Here is a 20,779-nt window from a genome sequence, read left to right as displayed (position 1 = left end):
ATGCAACATTGAACCCTTCAGAGTACATAAAGTAATAATAGATCAAATGAATTTTTGGAAAATATTCCATAATTTTCTGAATTCGTAATATGTTCCATGCTCTCTATAATCTTACTTTACAAACATAAAATTTGAAATTCAAAAGGGAGATATGGAAATTTGAAATACTTTCACTATCTATGGTTGAATACATGCAGAAACCAGGAAATGGACTTTTAGTACTTGGAGGGTTGTCAATGTTGAAACACACATATATATCTCTACACAGTGCAGAGATATACATGTTCTAGATTAAGGCACTAAGGAAATGATAGTCATCTTAGAGTCATAATCCACTGCGTTGCCATACATACCGTAAGCTGGGGCAGCAGCACTGTATCCATATGGTGCCCCATAACCTAAAGCCAAAATGAAAAACCAACATTATTTTCTTCTCTTACTACTGCTGCAGTATATCAGCAAGAACACAGCAATGCAACAAAAGTAATTTTATTCAATAATCCTTTTTGATCCACTTAGTTTACTGCAGGTACATATGCTCATGGCTTCACCATTAACTGCATTTACCATTTTTAAAATTGATCAAAGGCTATATTAAACTAATCAACTAATTACCAGACCAATCCAAATGCATTGCTTTTGCTTCTTCCAAAAAATTACACTAGCTTGCCGAGAAAGTCTTCAGAAATTTGCAAACCAGTGTTACAACAAAATCAAAAGTGAATGTACAAACCTTCAACACTGGGAGTGAATGACACAATACTTTACGTCAGAACAGAATCAGCAAGTTTAAGTGGAACTAATGAAAGCATTAATATTTCCAGAATTAAATTATTCCCTTCTTGTTCCTTCCCTACCTATTACAGGAAAGGTATATGTACCTTCATCTCCCAACATCTCTTCACTACTGTATTAATCAGTGAGACTGCCCTTGCTCGATTTCACTCTTATCTACCCAATCACAGCCAGAGCATCTCCAGCAATGGCTTTTCTGCCTAAACCTGCGCCATTACCTCTGGAAGCCCTTGAGCATCTCTTTCTCATCCACATGCTGTCTCTTGATCACATCATCTGCAGAGATGGGGACAACTTCCACTTGTGCACTGATATCATCCAGTTGTACCTATCCACCCCCTCTCTTAACTGCATTACTCTATGTTAGCAGACAGTGTGTCTGACATGCAATTCTGGATGAGCTACAATTGCCTCCAATTAAACACTCTGAAGGCCAAAGTCAATTTCTTCCATCCCTACCAAAAAACTCCATACCATTACCACTGAGTTGGTCCTATGCTATTATCTCAGCCTGAACTAGACTGTTTGTAACTCATTATCCTTTTTGAGCAGGTTTAGCCCTACATTTCTCTCTCTTTTGCTTAAAAAGCTTCAGTTTGTCAACATTTTTGATCATCCTTAAGTTTGGTGTCTATATTTAAAAATTATTCCTCTGTGGAGGGCATTGAGACACACTAAAAGGTAAAAGAAAAAAACTTGCTTTTATCTAGCACCTTTCACAATCTCAGCACATCCCAAAGTGCTTCACAGCCAATGGAGTACTTTGGAGGTGTTGCTGCTGTTGCAATGTAGAAAATCAGGCAATTAATTTGCACACAGCCAGCTCTCATGAACAGCATTGTGATAATGACAGATAACTTTCAAGTCAAATTGAAATTGGTAATGACAGATAATTTTTTTCAGTGATGATGAGTGAGGCATAAACATTGGCCAGGACATTGGGGATAACTTCCTTGCTCTTCTTCAAATAGAGTCACAGGATCTTTTACACCCCCTTGAGAGGGCAGATGGATCTTCAGTTTAACATCTCATCGGGGAGGTGTAGCGGTATTGTTACTGGACTGGTAATCTGGAGACCCAGGATAATGCTCTGGGGACCTGGTGCATCAGTCCAAACATGGACAAAGAAACTTTCTGCTGATTACCACTTACCGCACCCCCACCCTCAGCTGATGAATCAGTACTGCCCCAACTTGAACACCACTTGCAGGAAGCACTGAGGGTGGAAAGGGCGCAGAATGTGGGAGCTTCAATGTCCATCACCAAGGATGGCTCGGTAGCACCACTGCAGGCCAACATAGTTGCTAGACCGGGTGGTAATGGAAAAACATGCTTGACCAACCTGCCTGCAGCAGATGCATCTGACAGTATCGATAAGAGTGACCACCGCATACTCATTGTGGAGGTGAAATCCTGTCTTCACTTTGAGGATACCCTCCATCATATTATGTGGCACTACCACCCTACTAAATGGGATAAATTTCGAACAGATCTAGCAACTCAAGACTGGGCATTCATGGAGCGCTGTGGACCATCAACAGCAGCAGAGTTGTACTCAACCACAATCTGTGGCCTCATGGCCCGGAATATCTCCCACTCTACCATTACCACCAAGCCAGGGGTTCAACCCTGGTTCAATGAAGAGTGCAGGAGGGCATGCCAGCAGCAACACCAGGCATACCTAAAGATGTGGTGTCAACCTGGTGAAGCTACAAAACAGGACTACTTGTGTGCCAAACAGCATAAGTAGCAAGTGACAGACAGAATAAACAATTTCACAACCAATGAATCAGGTCTAAGCTCTGCAGTCCTGCCACATCCAATCATGAATGGTGGTGGACAATTAAACAACTCACTGGAGGGGGCTTAACAAATATTCCCATCCTCAGTGATTGAGAAGCGCAGCAAATCAGTGCAAAATATAAGGCTGAATTATTTGCTACAATCTTCAGCCAGAAGTGCCGAGTGGATGATCGAACTCGGCCAATTGATTGAGCCAATTTGATTCACTCCACGTGATATCAAGAAACGGCTGAAGGCTGACAATATTACAGCAATAGTATTGAAGACTTTTGCTCCAGAACTTGCCACATCCCTAGCCAAGCTGTTCCAGTACAGCTACAACACTGGCATCTACCTGGCTATGTGGAAAATTTCCCAGGTATGTCCTGTACACAAAAAGCAGCACAAATCCAACCGGGCCAATTACCTCTCCGTCAGTCTACTCTCAATCATTAGTAAAGTGATGGAAGGGGTCACCAACAGAGCTATCAAGCCGCACTTGCTTAGCAATAACCAGCTCACCGATGCTTAGTTTGGGTTCCGCCAGGATGACTCAACTTCTGACCTCGTTACAGCCTTGGTTCAAACATGGACAATAGAGCTGAACTCCAGGGTTGAGGTGAGAGTAACCGCCCTTCATATCAAGGCAGCATTTGACCGAGTGTAGCATCAAGGAGCCCTAGCAAAACTGGAGTCAATGGGAATAAGGGGGAAAACTCTCCGCTGGTTGGAGTCATACCTAGCACAAAGGAAGGTGGTTGTGGTTATTAGAGATCAATCATCTCGGCTCCAGAATATCACTGCAGGAGTTCCTCAGGGTAGTGTCCTCAGCCCAAATATCTTCAACTGCTTCCTCAATGACTTTTCTTCCATCATAAGGTCAGAAGAGGGAATATTCGCTGGTGATTGCACAATGTTGCGCAAGTCCTCAGATACTGAAGCAGTCCATGTCCAAATATCTAGGACAATATCCAGGCTTGGGCTGACAAGTAATAAGTAACATTTGTGCCACACGTGTGGTAGGCAATGACCATTTCCAACAAGAGAAAATCTAACCATCGCCCCTTGACATTCAATGGCATTACCATCGCTGAAACTCCCACTATCAACATCCTGGGGATTACCATTGACCAGAAACTGAACTGGACTAGTCATATAAATACAGTGTCTACAAGAACAGGTCAGAGAGTCACCTCCTGACTCCCCATAGCCTGTCCACCATCTACAAGACACAAGTCAGGAGTGTGATGGAATATTCTCCACTTGCCTGGAAGAGGGCAGCTCCAACAACACTCAAGAAGCCTGTCACCATCCAGGACAAAGCAGCCCACTTGATTGGTACTCATCCACAAATATTCACTCCCTCCACTACCAACGAACAGTAGCAGCAGTGTGTACCATCTACAAGATGCACTGCAGAAACTCATCAAAGCTCCTTCAGAATCGCCTTCCAAACCCACGACTGTTACCATCTAGAAGGACAAGGGCAGTAGACACATGGGAGCATCACCACCTGGAAGTTCCCCTCCAAATCACTCATCATCCTGACTTGGAAATACATTATCGTTCTTTCACTGTCACTGGGTTATAATCCTGCAACTCCATAACAGCACTCTGGGTGTACTTACACCACAGGGACTGCAGCAGTTCAAGAAGGCAACTCACAAGGCAGCTCACCTTCACAAGGGTAATTAGGGATGGGCAATTAACGCTGGCCTAGCCAGTGATGCCCACATCTCGTAAATGAATTTAAAAAAAGTGGCACCTTGGACAGTAAACTGGAGTTTCAGCCTTGATTTCTGTGCTTAGTCCTGGAGTGGAACTTGAACACACCAATCTTCTGACTCAGAGGTGAGATGCTACTGAACTAGTCACGGCTGACACAATGTATACGTAAATCATTGCTGCATGTTTTGCTACTATGCAAGCAAAGGAGAAGGCTGATCCTTGTTTAAAGCTGAGTTAGCGGATGTCAACCAGTGGAGCTTCTTTTCAATTCCTGCTAGCTTTCTCAAGTCAGCAATGGATGAAACAAAACATGTACATGGCCAGGATTTTCACTGTAATACGTGTGAACACTGCATGAAAATAGCTTAGCTGTGATATCATGGTAAATGATCTCCAGGCACTCTGTCTAGATTCTTAGAAAGAATAGCCAATTGAGTGAGGTATCTATGAAACCATACTCCAGCAAGAAATACGACTGTCAGTAGAACTATGGGGAGAAAATTGTTGGCTGGACATTATTATTGCAGGAAGTGCTATAGGGGCTCTTAATGTCGAATGTATAATTTTAACAATCGTCTCTCTGTAAATAATAAGAAACTTTTACATAACCAAATGGATAATATGTACAGTTTTGTTGAAGTTAGTTGTCAAAATCTCAAAGGCCCTGTAAAACTTATGACATTATTCAAAATGAACATTCCCATGAACAAAGTAATTAGCAATAAATTTGAGTCCAAAAACAAATCTCAATCCAGCTGCTAGAAAGTATGTGAGCCACATCGATTTTCCTTTACTTCCTTCCCTGTAGAGGAATGCCTGCCATCCAGCTGGTATTTCCCTTGATTGCATAAATGAAGTTACTAACTCCTGCACAAGGATTCACTACATATCATCTTTGGCACTGCAGTTTGAAGCTATAATCTTTGGAAAAATAAAACATTTAACTGATTTGCCATAGATAAGTTTACAACGTGTAACCGATGGATCCATGTAAATATAAATTTGTAAAAGTTAAGCACTATGATCCATCAGGAAGAGAATGTGCTGTTGAAGTTCTATATTGGGCAATATTTCCTAAATATGAACTAAATTAAGGTATATCCCCACGTTACTGGCAAGAATTAGGGAAATGGGCCATTGATTTGTACTTATTCATTTTTGCCAGACAAAGATTTGTTACTTTTTTAATGGTTAAACAGAATTTGTTGGTTAAAGGGAAGCATCTTTGCCACAGTTAGGACAAGTGAGGAGTGGAAAGGTTCGTGCAACCAAAAGTGAATGCATGTGGGTTGAAGGTCTGCAAAACTAGTAAGCAAAATTAATAAAATCAGTTAAGAAGCTGACACTGCCAGCTTCATTATATGCAGGTGTGCTTTATTTTGCAAGGCTATGCAGAACTTGAACAGAAGTGACTTAATTCTGTGCTCCTCCGGCAATATCCATAAGAGAATAGAATATAGAAACTGAGACATTTATAAAGCAAACAGTGTTATCTTCAGTAACTTTCAACATGACTACTGTTGTTTCGCTATGTGCATTACCTGGTGTTAGATAGCTTGGAGCAGCTGTTACTGCTGCACCAGCAAAAGCTCCTCTGCTCAAGGCACCTCTGCCTCTGCCTCTGAGCGACTGGACTGCAGCTGCTGGAGCAGCAATTGGACCCTTTGCCTTTACAAAGTGAAGACATTAAAATGCATGAATCAAAAAGTGATCATTTCATTTAGATTAAGTTTTCAAAAAAGAAAAATCAAAGCATCATCATTTCAGATTTAAAGGAAGTCAATCCTGTAATGAGCTAATTAAATGACACACATTCTACTTGCATGGTTTGACGCACATTTGCCAAACTTACAAGAAAGGTAAGGGAACTTATGTAGAAACTGATAAAACTCCAGAAGAAAAATGCTACAAATGTATGTGACTATAAATGACATGTGGATATGTAAATTTTTCATTCATGTTAAAGGTCCTATTTTTAATTACAAACTATTTGCATGTAATTTGTGATCAATTACTTACCTAACTTACATTATTAAATGCAACAGAAGCAGAAAGAAAACGATAGAAACCCTACCGGAGGACCAGTTCTCTTTTTCTTGTTGTTTGCAGCACTGGGACCAGAAAACAATCTTTCAAGGGCAGCTAAAGCAGCGCTGGCCTTTGCTACTTTCTTATTAGGACCTGCTCCCTTGAACTTCTGACCATCTACTTCCACCTATGAAGAAGGAGATGAGAATTTTCAATCAGATCCTGTACAAACTACTGGATAATTATGGAAAACTTAATAGGCTCAAATACCTCTACCTCATTACCCTAAAGGGGGTGCAGAAGTAGAGGGACCTAGGTGTATGTGTGCATAAGTCATTGAAGGAGGCAGGGCAGGTTGAGAGCACGCTTAATAAAGCATACCATATCCTAGGCTTTATTAATAGGGGTGTAGAGTACAAGAGTAAGGAGGTTATGTCGAATTGGCAACTTCAATTCACTACACATAATCGTTGGTACTGCAGTTTGAAGCTATAATCTCCGAAAAATAAAACATTTAACTGATTTGCCATAGATTAGTTTACAACCTGTAACCTGAGGATCCATGTGAATGTAAATTTGTAAAAGGAAAGTATTATGGCCCATCAGGAATGGAATGTGCTGTTGTTGAAGTTCTACACTGGATAATATTTCCTAAATATGAACTGAATCAAGGTATCCCCTTGTTACTAGTTCAACCTCAACTGGAGTATTGCATCCAGTTCTAGGTGCTGCGCTTTAGCGAAGATATGAAGGCATTGGGATGGTGCAGAAAAGGTTTACAAGAATGGTTCCAAGGATGAGGATGTTCAGTATGAAGCTAAACTGAAGAAGTTAGGAATGCTTTCCTTGGAGAAAAAAGGACTGAGAGGAGATTTGATAAAGGTGTTCAAAAATCATGAGGAGTCTGGACAAAATAGATAGGAAGAACCTATTTCCACTCATGAAAGAATCAATAACAAGAGGTCACAGATTTAAAGCAATTGGCAAAAGAAGCAAAAACGATGTGAGAAAAAACTTTTTCATGTAGCAAGTCTGGAATGCACAGAGTGTGGTGGAGGCAGATTCAATTGAAGCATTCAAAAGGAATTAGATTGTTGTCTGAAAGGGAAGAATATGCAAGTTTACCGGGAGAAGGCGGGAAAATGGCACTAAGTGAATTGCTCATTTGGAGAGCGGGGCAGACACGATGGGTCTCCCTTCTGCAGTCTAACAATTATGTGATTATAGTAAATTGGCTGTAGGTCGAACTGCAATGGCTGCCAAGGATTTGTAATGTACTTAATGCATCAAATAAATCAATAGCAATATTTATTCTTGGCCCTAACAGAACTCTTGTATTTAAAAATCACTTCTGCCAATACTTAAAACACATTAAGATCTGTTTGTTTTCTTAAAACATCATTGTAAGCACGTATACAAAGACTGGATATGGGATAATAAACATACGCAAATCCAACTATTGCATATTGTAGCCAATAAAAGGACATTTAATGTTAAAATTTTCTCTATTTAAGGATCTGAAGATTAAAACGATTAATCTTGCTGTTTGTACAAATTCTAGAGAGGCATTTTTCTTCCATTGGTATTAAGTTTTAAAAGCTCTCGGTATTTTCGCTTCCATGTTTCAGAATACTTTACCAGTGAGCCTTAGGAGGAATCTGCTCACCCCAAGTCCTAGTCATGGCATGGCAGTAAACTAGCTAAGTCACACTCTCAGTTTTCATGGACAAGATGAGCTTGGAGAAGGCATGAGGGGAAACGGGAAGTAAGTTTGGCTTGGTGGACAAAGGGAAAGGGTGGAAGTAGCAGAGGCAGCTGAACAGATGATCTCAATATTTATGAAACATCTTTTTCCTGCCTTAAAGTATAAAAAGCAATTAATTCCTTCCACTATTTTCCATCCACAGCTCAGTTGGATTTTTCTGCAACAAAGACTCCTTTTTATCTAGACAAGTCTTTAATCTGATCAGGAAATTGACTAGATGAGAAGTGGAGTCACCACTTCACTTATCAGGCATAAATAGTTTGCTGGATATCAACCCAATATTCAGAGGCTGGAGCTCTGGTCTTCTGTTCACCAGGTTGTATGACAAACAAGAAATAGCAATAGATCTAGCTGATATTTGGATATACTGAGTGGAGGCAAAGGACATAACCAATTATGAGATCTGGCCAAATAATATTTAGCACTATCAAGTCTCATTCTCCTCTGCCAAAATCATAACTTACACTACCATGATTCTGGAGATCAACGATAACCCCAGATTTCTTTTCTTCATCACCAACAAATATCTTAAAACCCTACCCCCCCTCACTTCTGCCTCTGATATATTTAGATCATCAGGCACTGCTTAAGAATTCAACCCTATAACATTAGTTGACAAAGACTATTATAATCAGTTTTGTTCTTTACCTCACTCACAAATTCAAGGTGAAAACCATAGATTCATTGTCCAGGAAACCTCGCAGGTAAAAGTAGGCAAAAAGGGCTAGATCCATAAATCAAATGTCTTTACAATTTTTAGGCCAGGAGGAGCAGTGTTTACTCCAGGCTCAAGAAGCTTATCCTGTAGATGACACATCCCCACACCCATCTCTCCCACGGCCACCCCCCCATTCCTTACATGATCTGCCAGCTTCCCAACAAAACCACCCCCCCACCCCACAATCACGTTCTGTCCACATCACCTGCGTTCACTCCAAGCAACCTCAAACACGTTCTACCTGTCCCGCCCACGATATCCCCTCCCCACAGCTATACTTCCCTGTTCACCAGCTGTGCCCTTTTATAAAGACATACTCAACTGACAGGCTGCGGACAGGTCACCAACCCTATCTATCTATCAGGCTGGCTTTTAGCAGGGAACCTGTGAAAAATAATCTTATGTGCTATGGAGTTTTTGGGGAAACCCACGCTTCCGGTTTCCCAGCTATAACATGCTACCTCTCCCTAGTAATTATTGAAGTCTACATTCCTTATAATCAATTATACAGGTTGCTTTTAAGCACTTCCCTTTGCTTAATACCGTAAATTTTTGCACTCCTGCTTTGAATTGTGCAACTGAATGACTTGTAGGACAAAGCACCATTAAAGTTCCACCTTATTAAAGCTATTTCACTGCATGAAAAGAGCATGGAAATGACCTTGGATCCAACCAAACAGGAGGTGGCCAAAGTGACAAAGCAAGAAAGGAAAGTTACCTCACAAAAAAATGCCAGAAATAGCTGTCAAACTTAAGGTGCTAATAAGCAGTATTCTTGTAAGTGACTTCAGTGGAAATGGCAAATGGTTAGCCCCATTTCGCAATATAAGTGCTGCCCATGATGAGCATGAACAACATAAGTGGTGGGGCTGCACCATGTTAAATCTTTTTTTTTGGACACAGATATGCTTAACTATAGACATGTACAAATATTTATATTAACATAAAGTAAAATAAATTTGATTGACACTTCACAAATATTTTCTCCACTACCATGCAGTAACAAAAGAAAAGGTATTATGAAAGTTGCGATGTAACGTAATTAAAGGACTTTGGACTATCATTCGTTCCCCAGTCCAAAGTATGCAACAGAGAGGATTCTCCTACTACTGTCAATGCTGATGCACAGTTGATAAACAGGTAGTTCATTATTATTTGGCTGAGACAGCACAATCAATGCATGTTGTTGGAATATCAAGCAAGGTTGGAGATCTCAAGCTAGATATTAACTGGTTAACTGTGGATAGTGCAATTCAGCCAATGCTCAAGTTCTCTAGCTGGAAGAATAACATTGCTATGAGATCTTTTAAAGACAGGAAGCACATTTAAAGCTCAACTTTCTCCAGCAAGTACTCCGAAGAGCAAAAGCCACAAGACTCAGCTTTCCTTCTTTGTTATCTGCTTACATGCTTTGCTGAAAAGTCAAGTGGCATTTGTTATTGTAAACACAATTTTTAAGAAAGCATACAATGTCTGACTATAGATCTCAGAAATTAGATTTTTAAACTAAATGCGATAAATTCTAAAGCAAAAAACCGTGGGTGCTGTAAACCTGAAATAAGAACGAGTATAGAAAAACATTTCCAGTGATAAATTTTAACATACCTCCATAACAAAGCGTTTGTCATGACTGCCACCAGTTTCAGATATTAATTCATATTTCAAACCCCTCCTCTTCTCATTCAGCTCCATAACAGGATTTTTTCCACTGGCGGTTAGGATTGGACCCTGTGTTCTCATCTAAATACGAAACAAAATATATGAGCAAAATATTTTATGCACCACTGCATGGTTTCATCTAAAAGCAAAATGCCTTACAATAAATCATTTATGATTTACATTGGACTTTCTCAATTTTTGTTTAAATAGCAAACACTAAATATAATACCTGGCAAAACTCGCTGTGAGGAATTATGGACACCAACTGTATAAAGGAAATTAACCTAAGCTGGTGGTGTGCATCTGCAATCATTTTTATCTCAACTGTGCATGCTAATTTGGTTCATGTACTTGGTCATGCTTCACAAAGTAATATTTTCCAGACTCACTTACAAACATATAGGCAAATTAACAGGATTGGACAGAATAAAGAGATATTTATCGATCAAATATTTTTTGGAACATTTTTATACATAAATAAAATTGTGCAGTACTTTCCAAACTGTACTCTATTGAACCATATGCCACAAATTGCTTTTCTAACAGATTCTTTCGCAGAATATAGTGAGTTTGGCACAGCCCCATAACATAAAAAGACTTAAAACATATGTAGCATCTTACATCTCTCAGAAACACCTCAAGGGATTTCAAATACAGCAAATTACTTTGAAGTAGCCATTATGCGTCCATCATGCAAATAAAAACCTCTCTGGCGTCCAATTTTATCAAACAGTCTAAAAGCTATAATTTAAGATGTCTCAACGTAGAAACTATCACATAGAAGGCTCAAAATATGAAACTTAATTAGCCCTCAACTCTCTATGAAATTGTACAACAGCTGGTTCCAGTTTCCCACTTGGAAAGTATTTTCTTTTAAACTAACCCACTCTCACTCATGTCACTTTTGAAAAAGAATTTCATTGAGAAAAATGAATTTTTAACCACAAACCAGATAGATGTTGCAATTTTTTTCTAGAAAATCCAGATTCATACAAAACATATATGGATTCCCCCATTGCTTTGATGGATGAGTGTTCAGGAAAAAAATAAGACTGGTTTATAGTCCAGGTGGATGTTGTCTCATGTGTGATGTTAAGCCAAGACTCAAATTGCATAACTGATTGCAAATATTGCATATGAAGTCAGCGTTGGAGGGATGGATGGAGGTATTGGCTTGTCCTGAAGGCACTTCACTCTGTTCTCCTCAAATGTCAAAATTGCTTGCTGACAAGAGACTCCTCCATTTGGTTCTGACCAAGGTTGTTTCTTTCTGTGTATTGGGATCCAGCTTACACGTTCTGAGGTTGGCTTTCAGGTTGTCTTCTATATCTAAAACAAAAACAGAATTACCTGGAAAAACTCAGCACGTCTGGCAGCATCGGCAGAGAAGAAAAGAGTTGACGTTTCGAGTCCTCATGACCCTTCAACAGAACTGATTTCTCTTTACAAGGAGAGGGTTGAAATATAAGCTGGTTTAAGGTGGAGGAGAGGTGGAAGGGGGGGTGGTGGTGTTGTAGGGACAAGCAAGCAGTGATAGGAGCAGATCATCAAAAGATGTCACAGACAAAAGAACACAGGTGTTGAAGTTGGTGATATTATCGAAACGAATGTGCTAATTAAGAATGGATGGTAGGGCACTCAAGGTATAGCTCTGGTGGGGGTGGGGGGGCATAAAAGATTTAAAAATAATGGAAATAGGTGGGAAAAGAAAAATCTATATAAATTATTGGAAAAAAAAACAAAAGGAAGGGAGAAGAAACAGAAAGGGGGGTGGGGAAGGAGGAGGGAGCTCAAGACTTAAAGTTGTTGAATTCAATATTCAGTCCGGAAGGCTGTAAAGTGCCTCGTCGGAAGATGAGGTGCTGTTCCTCCAGTTTGCGTTGGGCTTCACTGCAACAATGCAGCAGGCCAAGAACAGACATGTGGGCAAGAGAGCAGGGTGGAGTGATAAAAAGGCAAGCAACAGGGAGGTTTGGGTCATTCTTGCGGACAGACCGCAGGTGTTCTGCAAAGCGGTCGCCCAGTTTGCTTTTGGTCTCTCCAATGTAGAGGGGACCGTATTGGGAGCAACAAATACAGTAAACTAAGTTGGGGGAAATGCAAGTGAAATGCTGCTTCACTTGAGAGGAGTGTTTGGGCCCTTGAACGGTGAGGAGAGAGGGGCAGGTGTTACATCTTTTGCATGGGCATGGGGAGGTGCCACAGAAGGGGGTTAAGGAGTAGGGGGTGATGGAGGAGTGGACCAGGGTGTCCCGGAGGGAACGATCCCTACGGAATGCCGACAGCCGGGGGGGGGTGAAGGGAAGATGTGTTTGGTGGTGGCATCATGCTGGAGTTGGCGGAGGATGATCCTTTGAATGCGGAGGCTGGTGGGGTGATAAGTGAGGACAAGGGGGGCCCTATCATGTTTCTGGGAGGGAGAAGGCGTGAGGGCAGATGCGCGGGAGATGGGCCGGACACGGTTGAGGGCCCTGTCAACGACCGTGGGTGGAAAACCTCGGTTAAGGAAGAAGGAGGACATATCAGAGGAACTGTTTTTGAAGGTAGCATCATCGGAACAGATGCGAGGGAGGCGAAGGAACTGAGAGAATGGGATGGAGTCCTTACAGGAAGCGGGGTGTGAGGAGCTGTAGTCGAGGCAGCTGTGGGAGTCGGTAGGCTTGTAATGGATATTGGTGGACAGTCTATCACCAGAGAGGTCAAGGAAGGGAAGGGAAGTGTCAGAGATGGACCACGTGAAAATGATGGAGGGGTGGAGATTGGAAGCAAAATTAATAAATTTTTCCAAGTCCCGACGAGAGCATGAAGCAGCACCGAAGTAATCATCGATATACCGGAGAAAGAGTTGTGGGAGGGGGCCTGAGTAGGACTGGAACAAGGAATGTTCCACATACCCCATAAAGAGACAGGCATAGCTGGGGCCTCCAGTCCTACTCTGGCCCCCTCCCACAACTCTTTCTCCGGTATATCGATGATTACTTTGGTGCTGCTTCATGCTCTCGTCGGGACTTGGAAAAATTTATTAATTTTGCTTCCAATCTCCACCCCTCCATCATTTTCACGTGGTCCATCTCTGACACTTCCCTTCCTTGACCTCTCTGTCACAATCTCTGGTGATAGACTGTCCACCAATATCCATTACAAGCCTACCGACTCCCACAGCTACCTCGACTACAGCTCCTCACACCCCGCTTCCTGTAAGGACTCCATCCCATTCTCTCAGTTCCTTCGCCTCTCTCGCATCTGTTCCGATGATGCTACCTTCAAAAACAGTTCCTCTGACATGTCCTCCTTCTTCCTTAACCGAGGTTTTCCACCCACGGTCGTTGACAGGGCCCTCAACCGTGTCCAGCCCATCTCCCGCGCATCCGCCCTCACGCCTTCTCCTCCCTCCCAGAAACATGATAGGGTCCCCCTTGTCATCAATTATCACCCCACCAGCCTCTCCATTCAAAGGATCATCCTCCGCCATTTCCGCCAACTCCAGCATGATGCCACCACCAAATACATCTTCCCTTCACCCCCCCCCCTGTCGGCATTCCGTAGGGAACGTTCCCTCTGGGACACCCTGGTCCACTCCTCCATCATCTCCTACTCCTCAACCCCCACCTATGGCACCTCCCCATGCCTACGCAAAAGATGTAACACCTGCCCCTTCACTTCCTCTCTCCTCACCGTCCAAGGGCCCAAACACTCCTCTCAAGTGAAGCAGCATTTCACTTGCATTTCCCTCAACTTAGTCTACTGTATTTGTTGCTCCCAATGCGGTCTCCTCTACATTGAAGAGACCAAACGCAAACTGGGCGACCGCTTTGCAGAACACCTGCGGTCTGTCCGCAAGAATGACCCAAACCTCCCTGTCGCTTGCCTTTTTAACACTCCACCCTGCTCTCTTGCCCACATGTCTGTCCTTGGCCTGCTGCATTGTTGCAGTGAAGCCCAACGCAAACTGGAGGAACAGCACCTCATCTTCCGACGAGGCACTTTACAGCCTTCCGGACTGAATATTGAATTCAACAACTTTAAGTCTTGAGCTCCCTCCTCCTACCCCACCCCCCTTTCTGTTTCTTCTCCCTTCCTTTTGTTTTTTTTTCCAATAATTTATATAGATTTTTCTTTTCCCACCTATTTCCATTATTTTTAAATCTTTTATGCCCCCCCACCCCCACTAGAGCTATATTTGAGTGCCCCACCATCCATTCTTAATTAGCACATTCGTTTCGATAATATCACCAACTTCAACACCTGTGTTCTTTTGTCTGTGACATCTTTTGATGATCTGCTCCTATCACTGCTTGCTTGTCCCCCCACCCCCCCCCCACACCACCACCTTAAACTAGCTTATATTTCAACCCCCTTTTTGTAAAGAAAAATCAGTTCTGTTGAAGGGTCATGAGGACTCGAAACGTCAACTCTTTTCTTCTCCGCCGATGCTGCCAGATCTGCTGAGTTTTTCCAGGTAATTCTGTTTTTGTTTTGGATTTCCAGCATCCGCAGTTTTTTGTTTTTATTTCTATATCTAAGTTTGGAATGTCTTGTGTAGGTTCCCGTGCTTAGCTGGCTGTAGAGAACTGCCTTTGGAATGCAGGAATCCTCTATGCAAACCATATGACCGACCCAGCAAAGCTGAGTTCTGATGAGCATGTTCTCGATGCCAGGTATGCAGCACTTTGTAAAACCCTTGGTGTTGGGGTCCTGCCACCTGATGTTGCAAATACATTTCAGTCAGCGAAAACGGAATGCTTCCAGTTGTTTTATGTAATGTCGGTAGGTTGTCCAAGTCTCGCAACCTAAAGATGTGATGCAAGAACCTCTGCCAAGCAGACTTTGATCCTTGTTCTGAGACAAACTCCCATGATCTTTCCAAAGTCCGAGTGAGCCTGCCAAACGCTGAGCTTGCTTTTACCAGGCGATGGTTGATTTCATCGTCCAGCATACTGTTACTGGACAGAATACTTACTCCCCAAGGTAGCAAAACCTCTGCACTGAATGGAGGGGTTGATGGTGACTGTGGGGTCTTTTGGGGTATGTGGCCAGGGATGGTTTGATACAAGATGTAAGTCTTCTTCAGGCTTATTGTCAGGCCAAAGTATTCTGAGGCTAGGGCAAAGCAGTCAACATGTGTCAAGGTCTTTTGAGTGCCTACTGGTGCATGGCTAAGAAGTAAATGGCAAAGAGCTGGAGTCAATACACAGCCTTGCTTGGTGTCATTGGTGACAAGAAAGGCATCCGATGATGTACTACTTAGCATCATGCTGGCCATCATGCCATTGTAAATGAGCAAATGGCACTGATCAGCTTTTCAGGGCAGCCAGCGTTGCACAGAAACTTCCACAGGCCTTCTCAGTTTATTGTGTCAAAAGCCTTTGTTAGATCAATGAACCCCATACAGAGATCCTTATTCTGTTCGTGGGACTTTTCTTGAATTTGACATGCTGCAAAGATCATGTCTACTGATCCCGTCCTCCACAGAAACCACGCCACATTTTGACCCCGGTGAATGGATGACCTGGCAGGAGGAGAGACAGCAAACTGTGTTTAGGGTTCCTTTTTTCCCCCTTCTCTGGATTGGGGAGAGTAGCACTGTGCCTGAAAAAAGTCTGCCCTGTTGCCTCAGGAGGATACTAACTTTACATCTGCCCTAATCTGTGGAGAGCGACAATCACCCTGAGGCTGCCTATGTGCAGGGTTACGAGTGAAAATTGTCAGTAGCATCCTCTACCGGTCGCCACAAGGCTTGGTATATCTGATGTTTCAGTTGATGATTTGGCAAACAACCTGCACGTTGAGTATATTTAAGTGGGTGAGGTTTGTGTAGAGACTCTTCCACCCCCTTGTTCAAAGCAGCTCATACTACACTGGTGCAATGTGTTCCACAAGCGTGGCAGCTGAAAGGATGCAAGTTTGATTTTGGAGTTGTTCATCTCTTAAATGAGTTGCTGAACTGAAGAGCCTCATCTATTCTTGACATCACCATCCAGTCCATCAACACTATTTGTGATCTTCTGCACTGTCAGCCGACATATGCCTTGCTAGTTAACCCATAGCTGGAGGTTTTGAAATCAGAGTTACCTTCTCCTAGGTAGACTGTCAATAAGGCTGATGAGCTCTACTGAACCAGAGCTGTCTGGTTTAGAGGTGCCAAGCATCCACCTTCACACCTCTGCCCACAGTTCTAAACAGGGATTGGCATGTGATGTTTGATTAGGAGGCTATTTGAGATGATGACCATTTGGGACTTTTTGTGGATGAAGGGCTTCTTAACTCTCTTCACCATCCTGGTCCTTCCTAACCCTTTGACCCCAAATTTATACAAACCTAACTGAAACCACCCTAATATGTTGGACTAATCCTGCTATTGAGCAATATAAGAATATTTGAACCATTTAACATTTTCCCCATTTAAAAGCAGCAGCATACATTCCATCATAGAAGTTTCTTTCATTCATTCATGGGATGTGGGCGTCGCTGCCTAGGCCAGCATTTATTGCTCATCCTCAATAGCCCTTGAGATGGTGGTGGTGAGCTGCCTTCTTGAACTGCTGCAGTCCAAGTGGTGTAAGTACACTCACAGTGCTGTTAGAGAGGGGGTTCCAGGATTTTGACCCAATGACAATGAAGGAATGGCGATATATTTCCAAGTCAAGATGGTGAGTGCCTTGTTAACTTTTAAATGAATGGTGAGTTGTTAACTTTTAAATGAATCATCTGCAATACAGTATAGATTTTGTTCTTCCAGGCTGGATAAAAACAATTCCAAATGCATTGATCAATGGTAGACAAGTATTTGTCAACTCTGAACAAGTGACAATATTGAAGAAAGCTTATAAACCATACTGAAGAAATGCACTGCAAACATTATGCCCAAGTTACCATAGACTTGTGACCTTTGTAGCTCTTCAGCAACTGAAACATTGGATGGCTCCATGCCCGAACATATAGAACTAATCAATGTGAATATTGCCAGGTTGGTTGAGCAATCAGTATACATCAAATAAGGAAGATTAAAAACAAAAGAAGAATCACCACATTGACAGAGTGTGCATATTTGGCTCCCCTTTTTCACTGTAGTGACCTCTTGATTTGGACATGTAAGTGTAAAGATTTGTCATGGAAAGTGGCACAAAGTGGGTGGTATGACATTGGCCACCTGTCATACGCCCCACTTAATGTTCAGTTCTACGGACTTCAATGAAATTGAGTATTGGGCGAGGTGAAACGCTACCATGGATGATTGCCCTCATCCTTCCTGTTGTCAACCAGCAACAACCTGCTCAACCACCTGGGAGCTTGCAGGAGTAGAGCCTTAAGCTGATTTGCTTACTTTGGGATATGTCGCTATGCTACCTGTTTAAATTTGGAGAGTTTGAATGGTTGTTATCTGTGAGTCTCTTATTGAACTTAAAACTCAACCACCTTTTCGAGCAGTATTGCAAACAGACATTTCAAAGCACAACATGTCCCAAATTCAAACTGGAGTAAGCCAGATGATACATGGGGTGACTAGAAGACAAGGTCAAGACTCAACAAAAGACCAATGGTGCAGTTTATAGAGGGAAGGTGAGTATGAGGCTTATTTTATTTTGACTTCTCTCCTGCCTTGAATGTTGGCACCCACTCAATCCCTGGATTCTCAAATCTTTGCTGCATCCCAATCTCCAACTGCATAAATAAGAAGTTGCCAGCTATGTTATAGAAAACCACTTCATATGTAGTGCTGGGGAATGGATCAACTGACTAGCAACACCCTCCAAGGCCAGACAGAGGCACTGGGGATGGGAAGAACTTCAAGGTTATGAAGTGTGTATGTGCTGGATTTCTCAGTCCTGCTTCCCTCTTAATTGATGCAAGTCCATGTTCCTGAAAGGCAAATTTGACTGAAGCCAACTGAAGGGCAGCTAAAAGATGAAAACTGGACTGAAAGACATGCATTCCAGCGATGTTTTTTTTCTCACAGTATAAATGGGACAATTTTATCAGTAGAAATTCAGAGATTTCCAATGTTGCTTTTCTGCATAAAGGATGTGAAATAATAAGTGAGCAGTGCTATTAGTCCAATTTTCTTAAATTTTAATCTGTGATAAAAATGAAGTAGGAAAGGTTAGCTGTTATTTATGCTAATTAACAATTCATGTAGAAAGTCTGAAACCTAGCTCTGCATATTGATTATCTAAACATTTTAAATTTAAATAAGCCAAGGTCAGTATTTGCTTCTGAACTGTAATTATTCTCCTTCAGTTGATACTTGGCAGGAAATATTTTTCACTTTGCATCCAAAGTGGCATCAAGCACTCCTAAGATTAGATACATTATAGGCCAGATGCAACAAGATACAGGCCTTCCCACATATTACACTGACAATCTGCCTAAACTTTAGAGTCGTGAGCAACAATCCCACTTCACCCCTGTATAACATTTTAATTTTTAATTTCCCACAATCGTCATCCATTTTAAAAAGGACCACACCAGTAGAATTAAATTAGGTTTACCCTAATTTGTTTTGTATTAAGCACTTTAAACAGGTTAATCAAAGATTTGGTGCACAGTGGTAAATAGTCATAAAGACGTGGGACTGAATCCAGATATGAAAGTTCCTATTCTTGCGTGACTGCCAACCAAAACAGCCGAATACAAAACAAAGTTGGGTAAACCTAATCTAATTCTATTGGGTGTGGTCCATAAAATAACATTTCTCCACTAGGCAGATGGCAGACTGGTGTAAGAATTTCACAATATAATGGTGCTCCAAGCTGGGTGAAGGCATAATGCTGGGCTTGTGCAAAAGCAGCTTCAATTTACTTATCAACAAAAGCATGAAAATCCACACTAATTTGGTCAAATTGAAGATGTGTGTGCAAGCCAAAGTACTTGTGTTGAGACCTAAACTCATAATATACACAGGCATTTTATTTTTCACCCTAAAGTTGCTAGAACCAATCTCAATTTATGGCTACACAAGGAGAAAAGACGTTTTAGCCCAACTTGCTCACTCCACTATCCATGATCTGATCAAACAATTTTGAATCAATTTCCCAATCCACATTCACCACACTCTGCTGGAGCAGAAATTAATCCATTTGCTCTTGAATGTTTTTTACTGAGCCGGAAGTGAATGCATCAAGTGGCAATCAACTTTTGCCACTTTAGGTTGCTCAGACAATCAAAAACGCTCCGGCATTTTGACCACTCAACTTTAAGGGGAATATATTATGTTAATAAGCATTTTTTAAGTAGTGCACACACAGTGACTAATTTTAATCATATTTTTCTCTCTCGTCACTTCAACTTGAAACAATGATGGAACTTGAAAGTTCACCAACCTACCTTGTTGTCCAAAGGTAACTCATTTGTTTTGCTTCAGAAGCTTTAAGGAAATAGTTACAGCTGCATTTCTAAAGCACATACACTTTCAAATGTCTCAGTTTCTATCCGATCTTCTAACTGTATAATTCTGGAAGGGCAAGGTAACCAACTATTGCCAACATGGTTACTTTCAAAAGAACCCCAAGTGGTAATGAAAGGAAAGTAACTCTATTTGGTTAAAATCCCATACATAAAGATAGTGAATACCGAATTTACTTTGAAACTAAAAAAAGTCAAAGTCATAAAAAAAAAGTGAGTTATAATAGCAAAATAATGAACCGATTCTTTCTACCCATTTATTAATAATTAGGTATTTGATGTCTGGTACCTCTAGAGTATTGGTGCTTGCAGCAGTAGCGCAGCCAACTGTGTCATTGCTAGAGTTTGTAGAAACAGTTTCATTCTTATCATCGCCTGAGGACTTTTCTTCCATTTCCTGGGATTCAAAACCCATCTTCAAGTCCATACCAGTTGGACAGCCCATTGCCTGCAGCACCTGTAATAACGGTGACAAAAAAAAGTGTTTTCGGAAGTTTCGAGTGTTTCGCTGGCCCAATGCAAAATCTCCAATAATCCCATTAAACTATCACTCTATTACATGTATAAACTCAATACTACTAATACTACTTGTTTATTCTTGGAATTTGGTAGACACTGACAAAACACAACTCTTGGCTGTCCACTTAGTTGAACTGGAATCACATGTAGGTGAACCCAGTTGGGGGTCATAGGCTCCATTATTCAAAAGAAAAGTGAACCTGGTGGGTTTTACAACAATTCAGCTGTTTTCATGGCCATTTTTTGATGCTAACCAACAAATTAGCAGATTCTTTGCATTCAATTTTGCAACTTGTGATTATTTCTGGCTTACTAGTCCATTACCAGTATCATAACAATTAGCCTATTGTACAGTAAAAGTAGCATTAAAGGGGGAGAAGGTG

The 20,779-nt window shown here is 41.6% G+C and overlaps 1 protein-coding gene across 4 annotated transcripts in view; it reads right to left on the bottom strand.

Annotated features, from left to right (window-relative positions):
* Positions 1 to 20,779, bottom strand: part of LOC121280928 (spermatid perinuclear RNA binding protein) — a 182,726-nt gene that overhangs the window by 11,828 nt on the left and 150,119 nt on the right. For all 4 annotated transcript variants that reach the window (XM_041193356.1, XM_041193359.1, XM_041193358.1 and 1 more), the window contains 5 exons: positions 20,167 to 20,334; positions 10,422 to 10,556; positions 6,380 to 6,520; positions 5,847 to 5,973; positions 354 to 398 (listed from right to left, as the gene is read on the bottom strand). In XM_041193356.1, coding sequence (XP_041049290.1) covers positions 354 to 398; positions 5,847 to 5,973; positions 6,380 to 6,520; positions 10,422 to 10,556; positions 20,167 to 20,334 — 616 coding nt within the window. The remainder of the gene's footprint in view (positions 1 to 353; positions 399 to 5,846; positions 5,974 to 6,379; positions 6,521 to 10,421; positions 10,557 to 20,166; positions 20,335 to 20,779) is intronic.

This window comes from Carcharodon carcharias, chromosome 8 (assembly GCF_017639515.1).
Source record: "Carcharodon carcharias isolate sCarCar2 chromosome 8, sCarCar2.pri, whole genome shotgun sequence".
Lineage (NCBI taxonomy): Eukaryota > Metazoa > Chordata > Chondrichthyes > Lamniformes > Lamnidae > Carcharodon > Carcharodon carcharias.
The sequence above is the reverse complement of the archived record's forward strand: the minus strand, read 5'-3'. Positions and strand labels throughout refer to the sequence as shown.